The sequence below is a fragment of the Leucopleurus acutus genome (assembly GCF_964270905.1).
Source record: "Leucopleurus acutus genome assembly, chromosome: X".
Classification (NCBI taxonomy): Eukaryota; Metazoa; Chordata; class Mammalia; order Artiodactyla; family Delphinidae; genus Leucopleurus; species Leucopleurus acutus.
The window spans coordinates 5,356,694-5,377,171 of NC_139148.1; the positions used below are offsets into that span (position 1 = coordinate 5,356,694).

Sequence of the window (20,478 nt, forward strand, 5' to 3'; positions counted from 1 at the left end):
AATGAAGGAATGATGATTCTGGACTGAATTGTTATTTGCTAGGCTACTTGGTTGACTTGGCTCTTCGTGTCTAGTAGTATCTTATCCATTTAAGTTCTTAGAGTACCTATGTCTGGTACACAGAGTAATGACTGAACACTTGGTGAAGTATGGCCTTGAAGGAATAGGGAGAGAAAGACAGAGAAACCAGAACAGAGGAAGAGCTGGGGAGATAAGGACAGAGAATATTAACGACAGGGAGGCGTCAGAAGAGCCTGACAATGATGTGAGCTGGCGAGCAGGTTTCTGGAGGGCGAGGGCTAAGGAAGACATACCTAATTTCAAACTCTGGGCTTCCGGTTACTCTCTGCTATTCACCTTTCTACCTCCACCCCAGGAACAACTGTACACACCTAGGAAAAGCAGGCCTTTGTTGCTCCACCCCTTGTTAAAGGCCTTTCATGATGCTGACTATTTCTCACATCCTTCCTGGCCCACCTGAGAGGGAGTGGGGTGCAGCCTGAGAACATGCTTCCTTCCATTCTGGAGCTACAGGACACCGGTGTCTCCTGGAAACGCCCGTGCTTCACGCCTGAAGGGTGCTGCCACGTTATCCGTGCAGAGAATGTGTGCACGAACCTCATTTTCAGCATTCCACGGTTTCCCCAGAGAACCCCTTACATTCCCAGCGGGCTTTCAAAGGATGTGGTGGTTCTCTTACAACGATTCCTTATCACCTGAGTGTAACCTTCTTAATGACGCTGCCAAATTCAACCAAAATGCCTCATTTCCTTGCACCAAGTAATGATTTAAAAATTACAGATATTACAAAAACTAATAACAAAACAGAGAGTTATGATAGGCTTTTAAAAAAGGATTAGAGACCTCCATCAAGAGCGGTCTGAAATGTGCTTTGCGTTGTAAAGTTTTAAGCGTTGTATTCAAACCAACTTTCTTTAAGTAGAAACTTGATGGCGTCATCAAAGCCACGACGATATAGTGCTTCCATTATCGTCTCGCTTGGTGGGAAAAGGGCTTGGTGAAGCCTCACCAGGTTTGCCGTGGACAGCTAGGATAGAAAGACACATGGAAGCTGGAGGATATTACGGTACAGGTAAATGGACATCATCTCTGTAACCGAAGCTTTCTTATCATAGATGCTATTAGCAATCTAAAAAAAAATCAGGAGGAAGAAAATTAAATTTAAAAATTCACCCCCACCCATACACTGCATGAGGGTTTCTCAGCCTGGGGACCACTGACGTTTTGGGCCAGATGCTTCTTTGTGGTGGGGCCGTCCTGTGCACTGTAGGATGCTGAGTAGCCTCCCCGGGCTCCACCCACTAGATGCCAGCACACACCCCAGACGTGATGACCAAAACTGGCTCCAGACACTGCCAGTGTCTCCTGCGTACGACATCACCTCCTGTTGAGAGCTATTCGACGAGATTAAGGGAATCCACATTTTTATGTAAGTTATTCTGTTAGGTCCTAAGTTTTTCTCTTACCTACTTAATTCCTGCCATCTTTTAAAACAATTAAGTGATCTAATTTAAAAGTGCACTGAAATCCTGCCCAGTATACTGACCTGAAAAATAAGTGAAGAAATGGAAAATGTTTCACAAATAGACTGTTGATAGTAACAGTCATGTCCATATGCATGACACATGTAGATTATTTAAAATATTTATGCAATTTGTACATAAAACTGAGTTGCCAAAGTTCTGGAAGCATGTGGAAAGTTTTCGGAGATGAGGAGTCTTCAGTTATCACTGAACATCATTACTCACCAGTATGTCCTGCTTGGCTATGGTCACATAGAAATCCAGCTGCCCTTCGTCCTGCGGGGAGATGTCCACTCTCCCGCTGAATGCTGAGACGGTCACTGTCCGGCCTACAGGCAGGAGGGGCAGGCTGTTGGTAAAGCATCCGTCTACCCATTTCTGTGGAAAGCACACCGCTCATCAGCACCTGTCGACAACATCCCTCCCACGTGAAGAAAACGAGCATGCATTTCCCCAAAAGGACTCTTTCCTTCTAACAAGGCATGCCTTGGGAACGCCCTTAACTTACGATTTATCAGGACCCGTCAGATTAGATTTGTTTTGGAAGCAAAGCAAATCTTTGTATGCATATCATTAACCCATATAATAAGAACCCTGAATGGAATCAGGAAGTCTCTCCAATTGTTTAAAAGCTTTAAGTAGATCATTTCACATAAGAAGTACCTAAACTTTTACTGATGACGGTGCTTGCATAAGAAGCCATGTGTAATTAGGCTGGGATTCATTATCTAATCAGAATGCAAAGCCAGGTTTACTCTGACACTGAGCAAACCGTCCCCAAAACAGGAGTTTGTGCTGCTGTGGCTTGTGGGATCTTAGTTCCCCGACTAGGGATGGAACCTGTGCCCCCCTGCAGTGGAAGCGTGGAGTCTTAACCACTGGACTGCCAGGGAAGTCCCAGGAGGTTCTACTTTTATCCTAAGAACTGGAAATCGGCATTTTCTGTAGCAAACTTAAAAATAAATAGAACCGCCAGAAACCCTTCCATTTCCAAAGCGGTTCCTGAGTACGTAACGTCTTCAAGCCTTGAAGAACTGGGGAGGAGAGGTGCTGTGTTAAACAGGAACATTACTCAGAAGAGATTCTGTGCTTTCAGACCCAAGCCTGAAGGAAAGGCATGGACAGAGCAGGTCAGAGAAGCTTCTAGAGGCTTGTGCAGAGTTGTACACTGGGAAAGGACTGAAGAAACACAAAGATAATACTCCTTACATTGTTTCAAGGCAAAAGAGTCTCCATCTTTCCTTGAGCCCACATGTTAACCGAATCAGCTCTAACAATAACTAAATAAGCAAACATGCAACACTGAAGTTCAAATGCTCCCAGCTGTATCTGAATTGGAAATACCCTGCAGGTGATGTGAGAAAAAAAGGGGGGGGGCTGGAAAGTGTGGAGAATGCTGCACAGAAGAATCTTTTGTGGAGAAAGCAAGAAGGTGGGGTGATGAGCAAGAAACCAGTTAGAATAAAGCATCCTGGGGCTTCCCTGGTGGCGCAGTGGTTAAGAATCCACCTGCTAATGCAGGGGACAGGGGTTTGATCCCTAGTCCAGGAAGATCCCACATGCCACGGAGCAACTAAGCCCATGCAACACAACTACTGAGCCCATGTGCCGCAACCACTGAAGCCCACATGCTGCAACTACTGAAGCCCACGAGCCGCAACTACTGAGCCCGCGCACCACAATGAACAGTAGCCCCTGCTCCCCGGAACCAGAGAAAGCCCACGCCCAGCAACGAAGATCCAACATAGCCAAAAATTTTAAAAATAAAAAAATAAAATAAAGCATCCTTAACTCAGTTAAAACTGTTCATTCCTCTTTTCTCACATGTCTTTTTAAAAATCTTTCTTGTTTTGATTTCTAGAGCTGGTTACTAAATGATCAGTACAGCACTGTTTACAAAGGCCTCAGCCAGCCACCAACTCCCCCCAGAGGGAATAAAAGTAAGTAAATAAAAGGTGAAAATGTGTTGAAAATTTCTGTTGAGGGAACTGCATTTTGGTGGAGCAGGAAACATAAATAGATTAGATTAAAATGAGCCTGGCCTAGATAATTTGCTTATTGTCATTATTTTTAAAAGAACAAAACACATATAATTATGTTTATTATAGAGCACACATATTTGTTTGTGTATAATATGTGTATGTGGATATATGCATACATATATACACACGCACACGACTATACAAACACAGTCTAAAAAAGGGAGGTTTGTAGTGAGAAGGCCCCCAGATATCTGGTTCTGTGCCTTATTGACCTGGAGCTTTTTTTTTCTTCCCTGATTGCTTTGGGTGTAGACACCAATTTCTGGAATAGGATAGTACCTAGAGAGAGAAAAAGACACCTTCCAAAATTACCTTTCTTATCCTCAGTAGAACATCTCACCAATGATGTAAAAATTCATATAGGTTTCATCAAGGGAAATTAAAAATACGTACCAAGGGTCATATAACTTAACTGAGAGCTCACCTGATTTATTCAACTTAAGGAAAAGAAGGGCAGTCTAGCTCATTAAATTGCAAAGTGTTCTAATCTATCATAGGGCTAATGACTGAGGTTTCAGGGAAATGAAAATCTTTTTTTCCAAGTTTCGTTTGCTATTGTTAGCTTACTGTGATCGGATAAATGACTAGGGAAAACATACAGCTTATCCAATGACTTGATTCAGTCTTCAGCGTTACTGACTCCTCTGTCACCATAACCCCACCAGCTCACTTCTAAATGCAGAGTGCATCTTACTCCTGGCTCATGCTCTCCTGAGCTGTATCACTCCCAACAACCACACACACACACACTCGGGCACTCAGATTCTAGCAAAACTGCTGGAAACGACGCCAACAGCAGCCAACATTCCTCCATGCAAATATACTGCATGTGGTACAGACGGTTTAAAATTCTGCATTTTACATACTCCTGGCCATGATTCTCTGACTGTTTGCAATACATTCCTCCAGTCAGTCCCCCATTCCCACCTCGTGGACAGCACTCCATAAGCTGGGAATTACTGCCATGAGTCCTAGGATTCCAAAATTTTCCTCATGGGTCTTCCCAGGGTAGCGTTGCCCTGTGTTGGTTAGTTTCAGTACCTAGCACCATCATCCTCAAAGGAAAGGGAATGCCCAAATATGTAAAAAAAAAAAAAAAAAAAAAAATTCCCGGGCAAAATGTGTTTCAAAAATCAAACTTGCAGGCTTCCCTCGTGGCGCAGTGGTTGACAGTCCGCCTCCGATGCAGGGGACGCGGGTTTGTGCCCCGGTCTGGGAAGATCCCACGTGCCGCGGAGTGGCTGGGCCCATGAGCCATGGCCGCTGAGCCTGCGCGTCCGGAGCCTGTGCTCCGCAACGGGAGAGGCCACAACAGTGAGAGGCCCGCGTACCGCAAATAAATAAATAAATCAAACTTGCTTCTGTCCCCGCAGTTGTTGTCACTTGTCCTAATACCCTTGATTCCCATATTCTAAACGTGCTCCATGGTAAGGTCCACTGCCTAAGCCCAGAGACTTGTGAAGACACAACTGCTCAGTAGAGAACAAAATCTCGTGCCCCATGGTGGGGTAGGGGGTCTAGTGTGACTGTCCTCTGAGGGTGACAGCACTGGAAACCAGAGCTAATGCAGTTATTCTAAAGGGTAATGGCACCTGTCACACCCAAGCCCGGCAGGGTATTCATCTGTCAGTACGTGTCAACCTCTGCCTTACACATGACATGTTATGGGTACATGCGAGGCTCACGAATTCCAGCAACTCTTGTTACATAATTAAAGAGGAAACTTTAAAACCTGAGGTGGGCACTTGAGCTGAAAGGGCTTATTTGTTCATCTAGCAAGTCCTTCCACAGCACCCAGTGTGTGCCTGGGTGTGCACTCCACACTGCGACATGCTCACGATAGAACCGCGATGCAGGGCTGAATTTGCTTCAAGTGTATTTTGCTCAAAAAGCAAGTAAAAAAAAATACTTTTGTCAGAAAGACAAATACCATATGATATCGCTTACATGTGGAACCTAAAATGTGACACAAATGAACTTACCTACAAAACAGAAACAGACTCACAGACCTAGAGAACAGACTTGTGGTTGCCAGGGGGAAGGGGGGTTGGGGAGGGAAGAATTGGGAGTTTGGGGTTAGCAGATGCAAACCAGTATATATAGAATGGATAAACAACAAGGTCCTACTGCAGAGCACAGGGAATTATATTCAATATCCTCTGATAAAGAGTAATGGAAAACAATATGAAAAAGAATGTATATATGTGTATAACTGAGTCACTGTGCTGTGCAGCAGAAATTAAAGACAACATTGTACATCAACTATACTTCAATAAAATAAATTTTTAAAGTACTTTTTTTGGAAGACTGAATGAGACATTTATATCTATAATTATTATAAATACCATGGCACAGGGCCTAATGGTTTATTAAACAGCCTCTCATGTATCATTTAATTTGACCTTTACTATGACCCTATTGGGTAGGAGGGTCATCCTAGTAGTATGTTCAGTTTCCTCATTTTACAGAAAAGGAAACTGATGCTGGCAGGGTTACTTGTTCCAGGTCAGGGGTTGGGCAACCACCTGCTTCGGGAAATGAAGTTTTATTGGCACCCAGCCATGACATTTCCCACTTCACAGAGCTTTCCCACAAAACAGCAAAGTTGAGGAGTTGTGCTGGTCCAGACAGTATGTCCCACAATGCAGAGAGTAGTTAGTATCTGATACTTTCAGAAAATATTTGCATGAAGTAAGTCAGAAAAAGAAAGATAAATACCATATGATACCGTTCATATGTGGAATCTAAAATCTGACACAAATGAACTTATCTATGAAACAGAAACAGACACCCAGACACAGAGAAGAGACTTGTGGTTGTCAAGGGGGAGCACGGGAGGGAGGGGGTTGGGCTGGGAGTTCGGGGTTAGCAGATGCAAACTATTATGTATAGGATGGATGAACAACAAGGTCCTACTGTACAGCACAGGGAACTATATCCAACCTCCTGGGATAAAACAGAATGGAAAAGAATATGAAAAAAGAATGTCTCTGTGTATAACTGAGTCACTTTGCTGTACAGAAGAGATTGGCACAAGGCTGTAAATTAACTTTACTTCAATTAAAAAAAAAGAAAAGAAAATATTTGCCGGCCCTGCTGGAAAGCACGCTGGCAAAAGGGGTGGAGCTGGTCCATTCACTCCACACTCACTGTTCTTCCTCACACACTGTAAGACACAGTGGAGGCGGGGAAGACCAGAGCTGCTTCTGCAGGGCTGAGGGGAAGCGGACCAGGGGAAGTGAAGGAGGTTTGAAAAAAAAAATTTTAGTTACAAACATACCTTGTTTGCTGTCATGATATAGAGAACAAACAGTCACGCCTACAGAAGGTTCTTGGGCATGACTCAAAACAGAGTGGGGAGAGGAGGGAGAGGAAGGAGGGGGAGAGGGGAGAGGGAGGAAGGGGGAGGGGGAGAGGGAGGAAGGGGGAGGGGAGAGGGAGGAAGGGGGAGGGGAGAGGGAGGAAGGGGGAGGGGAGAGGGAGGAAGGGAGAGGGAAGAGGGAGGAAGGGGGAAGAGGAAGAGGGAGGAAGGAGGGAGGGGGAGAGGGAGGGGTGGGAGGAGAGGAGGAAGGGGGAGAGGGAGGAAGGGGGAGAGGAGGAAAGGAGAAGGGGAAGAGGGAGGAAGGGGGAGGGGTAGAGAGGAAGGGGAGGGGGAAGAGGGAGGAAGGAGGGAGGGGTGAGAGGGAGGAAGGGGGAGGGGTGAGAGGGTGGAAGGGGGAGGGGGAGAGGGAGGAAGGGGGAGGGGAGAGGGAGGAAGGGGGAGGGGAGAGGGAGGAAGGGGGAGGGGAGAGGGAGGAAGGGGGAGGGGGAGAGGGAGGAAGGGGGAAGAGGAAGAGGGAGGAAGGAGGGAGGGGGAGAGGGAGGGGTGGGAGGAGAGGAGGAAGGGGGAGAGGGAAGAAGGGGGAGAGGAGGAAAGGAGAAGGGGAAGAGGGAGAGAGGTAGAGGGAGAGAGGAAGAGGGAAGAGGGGTAGAGAGGAAGGGGAGGGGGAAGAGGGAGGAAGGAGGGAGGGGTGAGAGGGAGGAAGGGGGAGGGGTGAGAGGGAGGAAGGGGGAGAGAGGAAGGGTGAAGGGGGAGGGGGAGAAGGGGAGAGGGAGGAAGGGAGAGGGGTGAGAGGGTGAAAGGGGGAGGGGAGAGGGACAAAGGGGAAGGGGAAGAGGGAGGAAGAGGGGGAGGGGAGAGGGAGGAAGGGGAGGGGTGAGAGGGTGGAAGGGGGAGGGGGAGAGGGCGGAAGGGGGAGGGACAAAGGGGGAGGGGGGATAGGGAAGAAGAGGGGAGGGGGAGAAGGGAGAGGGAGTGTGTTTATGTCAAGTAGATACCCACCCCCCAGGACACAGGTCAGAATCTACCATTTGGGATGAAGAAACACAGGAGGGGAAAAGAGACATAGGAGATTTTTTAATGAAAGGGTGACAGGTGAAAATAAATAAAATTAAACAAATTTAAAACTGGTTGAGAAAACCTGCAGCGCTGACTTGTACTAAGTAATGATTTTTGGTGGATTGCCGACTTAAGTTTTGGATTTCTGAAGGGTGCTCAAAAATGGTGATTCTATATACCCACCTTTCAGAAAACTCCAGCAGTTGAAATTCTACAAGTGCTATTTATTAATAGAAGATGTTCCCTGGAAAACTAACCTATTTTTTCAAAAATCAAATAGACATGCAGAATTTAAAAAGCCGATGAAAAATAAGAGCTTCTATTTCAGCATAGCTGTAAACTGATAACCAGAGTTCCATGAAGCCAAATCTAGCTGGTCGCCCAGCCAGCCACCACCGTGTGCTGTGACAGTGACTGAGATAGGTATCCTTGTGACATGTCTAAATCGTAAAGAAACAGAAGCCAAAGGACTGTAATAATAATTGTATATAAACACATAGTAACAGAGCATTCTACAATTTTTTCCACAGATATGCCAATAACGAAAAGATGAATAATTCATAACCCATGCAAAAGGCTCGATGACTAGAATACAATGATAAATACTCTCTATACAATACACACACACACACTGTTAAAATAGTACTTGAAATCTAACTCAGAGCAAAAAACAAACCTATAGCTCTTCTTGTGATCTGCATCACAGTTCCAGAGATTAAAATATCAAAACAACAATAAAATAGTCACTTGCCAACACTAATGCTATGTCTTAAAATGAAACAAAAAAAACAAACAAAAAAAACACTGATCAGGGATCTCCCTGGTGGTCCAGTGGGTAAGACTCTGATCTCCCAATGCAGGGTGCCCGGGTTTGATCCCTGGTCGGGGAACTAGATCCCACATGCCGCAACTAAGAGTTCGCATGCTGCAACTAAAAAGATTCCACGTGCTGCAACTAAGACCCGGCAAAGTCTAAATAAATAAATATTAAAAAGCAAAAACAAAAACTGATCAGTTAAGACCTCCTCTTGAAAATCCTTATTCTTGTTCCACATTGATGACCAGAACCTGTGAAAACGTGCTCTGAAAGTAGGCACATTCCCACAGCTTACTCAATCACTGGAAAGAGGCCATGTACACTGAAGGAAAATCCACTGGTAAAAATGATAAGATTGAACTTCAATTTATTTCCATTTATTCAATTGTTAATGAATATCCAGTATAAGTAGGGTGCTAAAAACAGTCTCCTAAGATAAAGCCAGAGAAAGCTACAAAAACTTTTTTAAAAATTAGGAAAACCAGGAACTTCCCTGGTGGCGCAGTGGTTAAGAATCCGCCTGCCAATGCAGGGGACACAGGTTCGAGCCCTGGTCCAGGAAGATCCCACATGCCGCGGAGCAACAAAGCCCGTGCAGCACAACTACTGAGCCAGCCCACCACAACTACTGAAGCCCACGTGCCTAGACCCCGTGCTCCGCAACAAGAAAAGCCACTGCAATGAGAAGCCCGCGCACCACAACGAAGAGTAGCCCCCGCTCTCAGCAAGTAGAGAAAGCCCGCTCGCAGCAACGAAGACCCAACACAGCCAAAAATAAATAAATAAAATTTTAAAATTAATTAATTTTAAAAATTCAAAAAATAAAAAATTAGGAAAACCAAGCCGTTTTCCAAGATGTTGTACCACTTCAAACAACTGGTAGACAGTTTAGGAAGGAATCATGCTGTTATTTGCTGTGACTTAAGTCAATCTTAAATCTTATGAAGGTATGAAACGTCTACGTGATTAATAAAAGTTTTTTCAATAAAAATATCAGGTCCACAAATAAGTATTAGTAAAACCCAGTATGTTCCATAGCTAAGTGACACCGGACGTGGAGATGAGTGGTCAGCGGGTTGAACAGGAGCTGCATGCAGAAGCAGTGCAGGACACCTGTGGTTCTGCCTCAAACCCAAGTGATGTTGAGCTCTCTCTGCCCCCCTGCTGCTGCAACCTCCATCGCTTCAGAAAAACCACCAAGGCCAACCAGCAAATCAAAACCTGACCTCCACAAAAGCATCAAGACCCAGAACAGGAGAAAGCGTGACACAAAGTTTTATGGAATTAGGAAAAGCTCACACCCACAGCAAAACACTGCATTTAAAGCAAAGTTCCCATTTCCCTAAAATGGAGCGATTCTACAGACTAACCTGGTCTAGAAAGCGTATTTAGCTGGGGGAAGGGAGGGGCCTGACAGAGTCCATAGCAAGCACACAAGGGCACTGGCAAGTCGCCACCGTGTGGCTGTAGACAGGAAGCAAGGTCTCTGAGGAGCACACTGTCAATCATCGTGTGCACAGGGGCCCCTTTTCCTGCACTTCATTAAACACCCAAGGTAAACCGAACGCTTTCTGGAGACACTAGGTTCTATTCAACAAGTAATTATGACGTGCCAACTGTGCACAGATGTCAGTCATCAGCAAGGCCGTGTCCCACCTCCCAAGGTCCCTTTTTTCTCACACCTCCAGGTGCTGCATTCCCTGTTTAACTGAGGCTGCCCTTTCATGTTCCCGTCTAAGTATTCAATCACATAGCAGGAAATTCAACTGAGACATCTCACCCTTTAACTATTCCTAGGCTTCCGGTCATACACCTGGAGCAGTGGGGATGGGGCAGGACAGAAATAAAATAAGGGGGATGGTTTTTTAAAGGAATGACCGAAGCAAAGTAAAGCAAGAGGCACAGCACAGATGCAAACATTAGAGATCATCCTGGGAAAGATGCCCCCTTACTAAGCTTGGTGACCTCAGTGAAGTGAATGAATGTTTCTACAACTCAATTTCCTCATCTGTAAAATACGGGGGTAATAATCCCTACAGCACATGGGAGTGGACTCTAATGCATCCAATAGAAAGCAATAAAAACAGGAAGTTTTACTTTTCCTGGCAAAAGAAATACAGAAGGTGGCCTGGTAAGGTCCCCCTCCTCAAGTCACTCAGGGCCCAGGTCTTTCCATCTCATTATTTGTCTCTATCTAGGGTGTGATCTGTGACCTCATGATTCACAACAGCTGCCAGAGGTCTGGTCATCACATCTAAGTTCCAGGCAGCAGGAAGGAAAAAAAGGTACACAACCTCCCTTCCTGTAAGTCCCACAGTAATTCGGCCTACCTCTCACTGCCAGCACGTAAGGGGATGGCCACACCTAGCTGCAAGGGAAGGTGGAGAATGTGGCCTTTTAGCTACACGGTAACAGGCCCAGAAAAAAACTGGGTTTCTGTTACTAAGGAAGAAGAGGACAGTGTATGTTGGAAGAAACTAGGAGCCATTACCACCCATACCTCCTTCATAATACAGTGATTACTATTTAAACACAGGAAATATTCAGCATCGTCTTAGAATATACTAGGCTTCTGGGACTCAGCTCTGTTCTAGCCTTGATTCCATCCCTCCTTCCCCCCCATCTCCTTTCCATCACTTCCTTACTATACCTACATCCCACGTTCTCAGTCACCACCTCTTAATTTATCTATCACAACAGAAATTCTGTTGATTCTTGGATTCTGAATCCCCTTTTCATGATCATATACAATCTCATGAAACACCTGAGCATTTTGCATATTTTTTTCTACCATTTAGCCATTTCTGTCATGATTATATATTATCAAGCAATAGCGTGAAGTAAAATCATTACATTTCAGATCATAAAATTAAAGTTCATAATCATAATGTAAAGTTGATTTTGATAGCATCTGTATTCGAAATTTATACGTAAAAACAAATGTTGATTTTTTTTACGGTTGATTTTTTACTATGAAATTAAATGTTGATTTTATGGCACTTAAATTATGGCTCTAAGAGAAAATGTTACTTAACTTACTTTAAAATCATTATGTAAAGGGGAAACCTCTCCAATTTTCAAATGACAGCAAAGATCATACTCCTTGGTAACTGAGTATCTGCTAGCTCTGAGAGGCAGTATCCAAAATGGAAAAAAAAAAACAAAACCCAAAACAACAACAGCAAAAAAACACCTGGGTTTCCATGAGCTTATGTTTATTTTATGCTGCTTTAAAAAAATTCAATGTATATTATGTTTCTACTTGGTCACAAAGAGGGTTTTAGCCTACAACATGTAAGCCCATCACTGCAAACAACATACTGTATGCAAATAGGTAATAAAGAGAGTCCAAGTTGGACCTGATGGTCCACTCTTAGGCTGTCCATACATGGCCTCATCCAGTTACTCAACCTCATCCTCATCTGCCCGTTTGAGACAACCGGCCCAGGGCAGACTGCTTTGGGCCAAGGATCCTATGACAAGCACAGAAAAGGGCGGGAATAACCAGGAAAACTCAGAGAAAGAAAATCACAAGGCCTGACAAGGTCAGAACACAGACAGACCCCCAATCACATTAGCCAAGAGATTTGCAAAAGTCAATTCCTTGGTTGTAAGATCATGCATTCACTGAGCACAGGCCCTTTGCTGGGCCTTCAAAGTGAAAGAATGAATGACAGCCATTAAACACTTTTCCTGTACACATTTATGAATGAATACGTACATATCATGTATATATAAAACAAATGGCATTAATCATCCATGAATATGTGCCTGAGCTTGAGTAGGTGTTAAAGAGACAGTGTATTTGATGACAAAAAGCACATATCTCTGGTGTGGGTTAAATAGATACTGCATTTGGTTCTGAGATGCGTATCTCCGGTTTATGTATTAAATAGCTACTGTGTTTGATCACACAACTTTTAACTCTGGTGTGTGTTGAACAGGTACTGTGTCTGGTTATCAGTGTGTGTGTGTAAGTGTGCAGGCGATAGGGCACCACAGCACCTGCACTTGATTTTTTTTGTTTTTTCTGCTAAACAGAAACAAAACTATGGGGAAACAAGTCATACAAATGGAGTTGGAGCCACCAGAATAATAGTACAATTGGATCTTTCGAAGGAAACATATGAACACGGGATTTACTGATCATTTGTCAGTTGTAAGCATCTTACCTGCCCTTTGTATTCCACTGGTTTTAGTCCTGCGTAAATGGGCACAAAGCTGCTGGCTAACAGGACCTAGACGGATAAAGAAACAGCTTGTGAAAGGAGGCATTAACACTCCTACGATGTATTTCATGTCCCCTACTATGAAATTAAAATCGCTTAAATGTACAAAAATTTACTATAACAATAAGTTCCATGTATTTCAAGGGCACAGTGGGACACACTTAAATAGAAGATAACATTTATTGATATCAGAAAAGACCTTAAAGAGATATGCACAAATCATTGTTCTCCAACTCCATCCACTTCACCCGAGTAATACTGGCACTTAAATTGTAGACAGCCAAGTCATTACACAATTAAAGTCCAGGTAAGTCTAACTTCCTGAGTGTGTACAGGTTGCAAGTAAGTTATTTACGATGTTCTATCCTACACTGTAAGAATTATTTGAAAGTTTCACGCTATCTTCCAGAGAAACAAACCCCTCTGGTTATTACGGCTCAGGGGATGTTTTCATTTATGTCACCAGGATGTAGCACATTTCATGGGCTAGTTACATGGCCTGGATATGTAATGAGACACTGGCAGGGAGGGGCACCAATTATACTTTATCTTCCATTTAAAAAGTCGAAAAAGATTGCCATTTAAAATATTACCATTTCTTCCCACAGAAGAAGCTGAGCTCTGGGAGCTCTTCTGACATGTGCAAGTTTTATTCCGCAATGCAGTTTTCAAACCGCTAGTGTTCTATTTGGAAAGATACAGTATTAGATATGGAATACTGAAGCTCCAATCCTTCAATTGATAATTGAAGACTCCAGGGCTGTTTGTTGTCAAAGAGTTCACGAGATTTTTTTTTCCAAGTAGATATTATTCAGAACTGGATTATGGTCCCCAAAATGATTTGTACGTCATCCACTTAGAATTCTTTAGAGATCAGAGGGCATTTCCCCCAAAGGAAGAATGGTATAAGTATGATTTGTGAGGTCTGCTCTCAAAACCCAGCAATCCCACTACTGGGCATATACCCAGAGAAAACCATAATTCAAAAAGACACATGCACCCCAGTGTTCATTGCAGCACTAGTTATAAGAGCTAGAACATGGAAGCAACCTAAATGTCCATCAACGGAGGAATGAATAAAGAAGACGTGGTACATATATACAACGGAATATTACTCAGCCATAAAAAGGAACGAAACTGGGTCATTTGTAGAGATGTGGATGGACCTAGAGACTGTCATACCGAGTGAAGTAAGTCAGAAAGAAAAAGACAAATACTGTATATTAACGCATATATGTGGAATCTAGAAAAATGGTATAGGTGATCTTATCTGCAAAACAGAATCAGAGACACAGATGTAGAGAACAAACCTATGGATACCAAGGGGGGAAAAGGGGGGATGGGATGAACTGGGAGATTGGGATTGACATATATACACTATTGATACTATGTATAAAATAGATAACTAATGAGAACGTACTGTATAGCTCAGGGAACTCTACTCAATGTTCTGTGGTGACCTAAATGCGAAGGAAATCCAAAAAAGAGGGGATAGACGTATACGTATAGCTGACTCACTTTGCTGTACACCTGAAACTATCACAACATTGTAAAGCAACGATACGCCAATAAAAGTTTTTAAAAATAGCTGATTTATTCTGAAGTGCAAGTAAATGAGAGACCCAGTCACCAGCATAACGTGATTCCCATAGGACACTCCTCTGTGGGCGGCGGCCTGACACAACTGCATTGCGACGCGGCTGGGGCTTGGCACAGACTTTCTTATGCGGGCGCTCCTTGTGACCAACGATCCCACAGACGGGAAAGGGTCTGCATCTCCTTCACAGCCAGATGCTACTGATACCTGCAGGTACCGCCCCCCTTCTCCATAGTAGGAAGGAAGACCCTCCGTAGGGGGGAAACAGCACCCTCCCATGCTGCTGGTGTACGTGAGCGCCAGGGCATCGGTCCTGGGTGCCAGCGCGGCCTCAGCCACGGGCCCCTGACAGCTCGTCCGAGAAGCATGGCGGGGCTTCAGACTGGAGTAGGAGCAAACTCAATGGTGTCAAAGCACAACAGAGGGACTCTAGCAGGAGACAGGAAGGGATCATGCCAGGTGCTACTGCACGTCTCTGCTGTGCCAGGCTGATGCTGGGTGCCAGAACCAGCTACACAACATCTGGGCCCCGTGTGGAGCGAAAATGCAGGTATTCAGAACTGTAAGGTGTCGAGAGCAAAGCATGAAGCCATGGTATGAAGACACCCTTGCACAAGAATTCTCAGCCTTCTAAGAAGGGTCAATGCAAACGAGCCGCCCACTTAGGCATTCATTTCAAAATCTCAGCTTTCGGTGTGGGGCCCCCATGACGTTACCCACACCCTCTCCACAAAGACGCCAAGCAGGAGTGAGCATCCCCTCCGGTGATTTGCGGAAGATCACATCCATCCGCGGGGCCGACAGGATAGAAACCAAGCCTCTTCAGGCCCAACCTCGTCAGCCCCCTGGGAGCCCGGACCTGAGCAGCTGAGCACTTTTCAGAGCAAGGCTGTTCACAGTTACGGTCACTGCCTTCACGCTAACTAATCTGGCCCTATCATCAGTTGGCTACTCCTTTAAAAAAATAATTACAGACCCTAGGTACGTTCTGCAAGCACAATGCAGCTATTTAATGAAGTTATTCGGCAAAAATGCAACACTTCACCATAGCGATAACAATTTGTGCATAGCACACATATTGCGAAATTACAGTACTTAGACGCCTTTAAACAGCCAAACACACTCTATAACTGTAAGGACTTACTTCACTATAACAGACATGTGGCCTGCAAAAAAAAAAAAGAAAAAAAATCACTACCCTTAGAAACAGAATTATGTGGGTTTTTTACCTCCCGTGTGTCAAGTTATAATGTGAAGTTCACAAGTTAATGCTTAGAACTCTTTTTGAGCTGTTTAGATGAAAAATGCGACCCAATTACTTTGATACAGATAGTAACAGTAAGAATCCTCTGAACTGACATGAAAGGTGCGGTGAACTGGAAAATACCCGTCATCCCCCCCAGAATCAGTGTATTTGTTCTGTCATAGTTTAAACGGGCTAGTGATTTGTATATCAAACTATGGTTAGTGGGAAAATTAGCTTTTGATAGTTAGGAACTAAGCGGCTTGTCTTATTCGATGTCAACTTACTGCCATTTCATTGCAAGCAAACAGGATTTTCTAAGGCGGGAGACAGTCCATGAAATATGTATTATTATGCCTCAACATGCTTCTACTGTCTTACCTCACTGGTGTTCCAGTGAAATTTTTCTCACCAACAAATATCGATACATCTAGGGCAGTGGTTCTCAAGTTGGGGGGGCGGGGGGTCTGAGCCCCCTGGGGACATGTGCCCATGTCTGCAGACTGTTTTTGTTGAGGGCACCAATACAGAAGGCAGGGACCTAGTTAGTGTTCCTGCCCTGTCACTTAAGCCAGCACTTTAAGAATTACATGTACGTGAAACCATTGATTTTTTGTGTTTTCTTCTCACCAAATACACAAAGATAAAAATAAACGTCAGCGACTTACTGTAGCAACTGTATAAAGCATTGCCAAGTGAGGATTCAATACAGGTTCAGGTTAGCTTTTTTCATTTTACATTTTATAGAAAAGGGGTGTTGAGAAAATTATGTGGCCTGGCTTCCTTAGAGAATAAATTGTCAACCAGTTTCATTTATGCCTAAAGTTGACTGTGGAGTTTAATGAGAATCTGGCTGTGTATTCAGAACCTGCTGGTGTAGTTGAAATTCAAAGACAGATTCAAATTTGTCTTACCCAGTCTTCAAGATAATGACCAATCTTAAATTCAGTCCTTATTTCACCTTCACAGGGCTAAACGTGAGAAGGTCTTGCTGTAAGAGCATGCTCACCATGTGCAAGGCAATTCAGGACATCCTGGCAATGGAGACGGGTGGTGGTGGGGGACACCATTCTGCAGGAACGCCTTCCTGGGCGTATGTGTGCCAAAGAGCATTCACGGATGTCAAAAGAACATCTCAGAGCACATACACGGAGCGGCAGTTTTAAACACAAATTTGATGATTTGTACCAATTCAGACAAGGGCCAGAACACTATCCCTCCCGCTCCGTGGCACGGTTAATTTCAAAGCCATTCCTGCTGAGCTGTGGAGGTGGCGTACGACTTTCTTGTAAATAAAGGGTTTACTTCCCTAAGTATGCGTTGCAGGAGGCTAATATTGAAATATGTTTGGATTTCCTGATTGCATGTTTCCTTCTGAAGAAGGATAGCCCAGTATAAAATCTGGAGCTTAAAATGGGTGAGTTGAGGTGCAAGATGTATACATTGGGACATTCGGGGCACAATATGTAAACGGGCCCACAAATCAAGGAGTTGCTAAGGACCCATGACAAGTATTTGCCTCTGTGCCTGGGCCTCCTGGCCGATGCTCCCCAGGGCTGGAATCAGTGCTCTACAGTATGGGGTTACGGGGCAATGTGGGGCTTAGCCCCGCCCCCATGGCTCTGCAGGGCACTGCCCTCGTGGGACGTCTCTGCAGTGCCCTGTGCTGGCGGGAGTCCTGGCACTCGGGGGCCTCTGGTGGAAGGGAGCTGCCCTGATGACCTCTGAATGGCCTTTGTCCATGGTCTTGGACTACATATAGGTCCTGGCTTCTGTCTAGACGGCCAACTCGTCGAACCTCCTTATCACAGGGTTATCTGGCCAGATGGCCACACCCTTCCTGTTGTGTCCTAAACAGGCTCTCTTATTCTCTTCAGTATGCAGAGGCTGAGAATGTTCCAAATCTTTAAGTTCTGATTTGCTTCTGAGGAACAATTCCATCTTTAAGTATTTCTCTCTTCTTGTGTTTTACTCTAAGTAGCCAAGAGAAACCAGGCTGCTCCTTCAAAACTGTGCTTAGAAATCACCTCATCAAATATCCAGTGTTATCACTTGCAAGTTCTACCATCCCCAGAACACGAAGACATGAACATAATCCTGCTATTCTTGGTCAATGTATAACACGGGTGACCTTTCCTCCATTGTCTGATAACATTTCCTCGCTTGCGTCTGAGACCTCATCACTATGGCCTTTACTATCCAGGTCTCTCTAAGAATATGGAGGCTCTCTCTACGGTTTGATTTTTTCTTTCCGAGTCGTCACCAGAATCACCGACGGCAACGCAGGCTTTTTCTAACATGCACCTCTCAACTCATTGAGCCCCTGCCTGTTACTCAGCTCCAAAGCCACTTCCACACTTTTAGGTATTTGTTACAGCAGCATCCTCACCTGTCAGTGCCAAGTTCCTGTCTCAGTCTGCTCAGGCTGCTACAACAACATACCACAGACTGGGTGGCTTAGAAAGGACACAAGTTTATTTCCTCACAGTTCTGGAATCTCAGAAGTCCAAGATCAAGGGGCTGGCAGATTCAGTGTCTACTGAGAACCCACTTCTATGTCCTCACATGGTGGAAGAGGTGAGGGAGCTCTCCAGGGTCTCTTTTACAAGGGCACTAATCCCATTCATGAGGGCTCCACCCTCATGACCTAATCACTTCCGACAGACCCCTGACTCCAAATACCATCATATTGGGGGTTAGGATTTCAACACAGGAATTTGGGGGGGGACACAAACATTCAGACCATAGCACTGAATTAAATTACCATGGACATAAGATCCCAAATACTATGGAAATCCAATCCCAAATAAAATGAGTCTTTGGACCACATAATTGGTCCAAAGAGGTTCTCAGAAAATAATCAACTATCATTGCAGCTATCAGATGAAAGAATAATTTTTTCATGCCACCAAAAGTGAAGTTAATATAATTTAAGTATGAATCATCACACAAGCACATTGGTGAATGTACACCAGGTCAATGGTTGAAGAGGTATAAAAATCAGACGCCTAAAGGCAGCAGAACTTGGTCATAATCCATTTCCCGAGATTGTACAGATGTAGGTGAGCACGTTGCTCCTGAACAAAGATAAGGGGTAAAAGAAGAAAATGTTTAAGAAAGGGTGAAGCCTACCCAGTCTGCAAAAGGAAAGCTGGGACCTTAAAATTTCATGACAGACTCACACAGGGATGCTGACCAGTGATGTGTGTGGCTTATTATCTTATGTGTTCATTATTTACTAAATATGGACTGTAATTAACAAGCTTATAGGACTTGACTATTTCAAGCACACGTTTACATGATTTTTTCAATTTACTCGCCATGGTAACACCGATAGCTTTCATCTCCATTTCACAGTTGAGAAAACTGAGGCTCAAACGTAATTAGCCTCAGAGGACACCATCAGGGAATGACAGACCTAAATAGGAACACTGGGAGATGCACAAAAAACAAGTGATAATCCAAGACAGTGTAACAAGACACAGACACACGGACACCCATGCACACACTGTGAGATACAGGTTTCTAGTTGGATTTTCAGGAACACAGAGAACCTATCTATAATAAAAGGCAGCAGTCGGCTGGTGGATAATGAAGAGCTTGGCATTAAAAAGAAAAAAAAATCTAGTAATTAAGAGCATAAACGAGGCATTGATTAAAAATCACCAATATTTAGTACTCTCCCATATTCCTGTCCTGGCTAGCAATTGATCCTTGACATGCTCTACCTCTGGTTTCAATCTTAATCTCCGTCTGTCACTTACAGACTTCCAAGATCATAGACATTAAACCCAAGGCTGAGGGATCAGAGCCAGGCAGGCAAAGCTCCCAGGAGACGCCAGTTACAAACTGTGGGCTGCTTCTCCTCTTGGCTTCTGGAACTCAGCGCCCTCCGGTCTCTAGCTAAGGAAGTGGGGGAGTGGCCGGCGCCTTTCTTCTCTCCCCTGGCACTGAATGAGGTGGTCAGAACTACCACCCCAGACGGCGGTCTCCCACTGGCCTCTTTGATCAGAACACAGCATGTCACTGCCCAGTGTGTGTGTGTTGGGGGAGGGGGAGATATTTTCCCTTCATATTCTCCGCCCTCCCTCCTGCAGTCTTCACCAGTCTTACTGTTTGAGCTACATATTCATGAGTATTCCAGGCATACATTTCATACATTTTTATAGCCACCATCTGCTGTCAAGGAACCATCTACCCTTCCTTTCTTTGAGTTTCTGCAAAAGGTTAGAGCATTCTACTAAACATTTAAAATGCTTCTCATATAACCTAGGATACATATTAATTATTCAATTATTCTCCTTACAAGGTATTATACATTTGTGCCAACTAGTTCTCTGCTGTTCCATGAACTCAAGTAATTTCACCAGTTCTCTGAGTAGTTATTATCCAAAACAAAGCAAATCAAAAATTCCTGTTTGAAAAAAAAAAAAAAAAAGTCCTGTTTGCTTACTGCAGTAGTTTGCTATGGCTGCTATAACAAGTTACCACAAATCGAAAGGCTAAAACAACCCAAATAAATGTATGATCCTAGGGTCTGGAGGTCGGGATCCAGCACGGGCCGGATCCACCTGGGCAAAAAAATTCAGGTGCTGGCAGGGCTGCATTCCTTCCCGCGGGCTTGAGGG

General features: G+C 44.3%; 1 protein-coding gene across 1 annotated transcript in view; it reads right to left on the reverse strand.

Annotated features, from left to right (window-relative positions):
• Positions 1-906: 906 nt before the first annotated feature.
• The window catches only part of LOC309977821 (patatin-like phospholipase domain-containing protein 4), a gene marked incomplete at its 5' end in the record, with an annotated part of 29,019 nt that continues 9,447 nt past the window's right edge, over positions 907-20,478 (reverse strand). The window contains 3 exons of the mRNA XM_082864153.1: positions 907-1,048; positions 1,770-1,922; positions 12,954-13,019. Coding sequence (XP_082720279.1) covers positions 908-1,048; positions 1,770-1,922; positions 12,954-13,019 — 360 coding nt within the window. The 3' untranslated portion in view covers position 907. The remainder of the gene's footprint in view (positions 1,049-1,769; positions 1,923-12,953; positions 13,020-20,478) is intronic.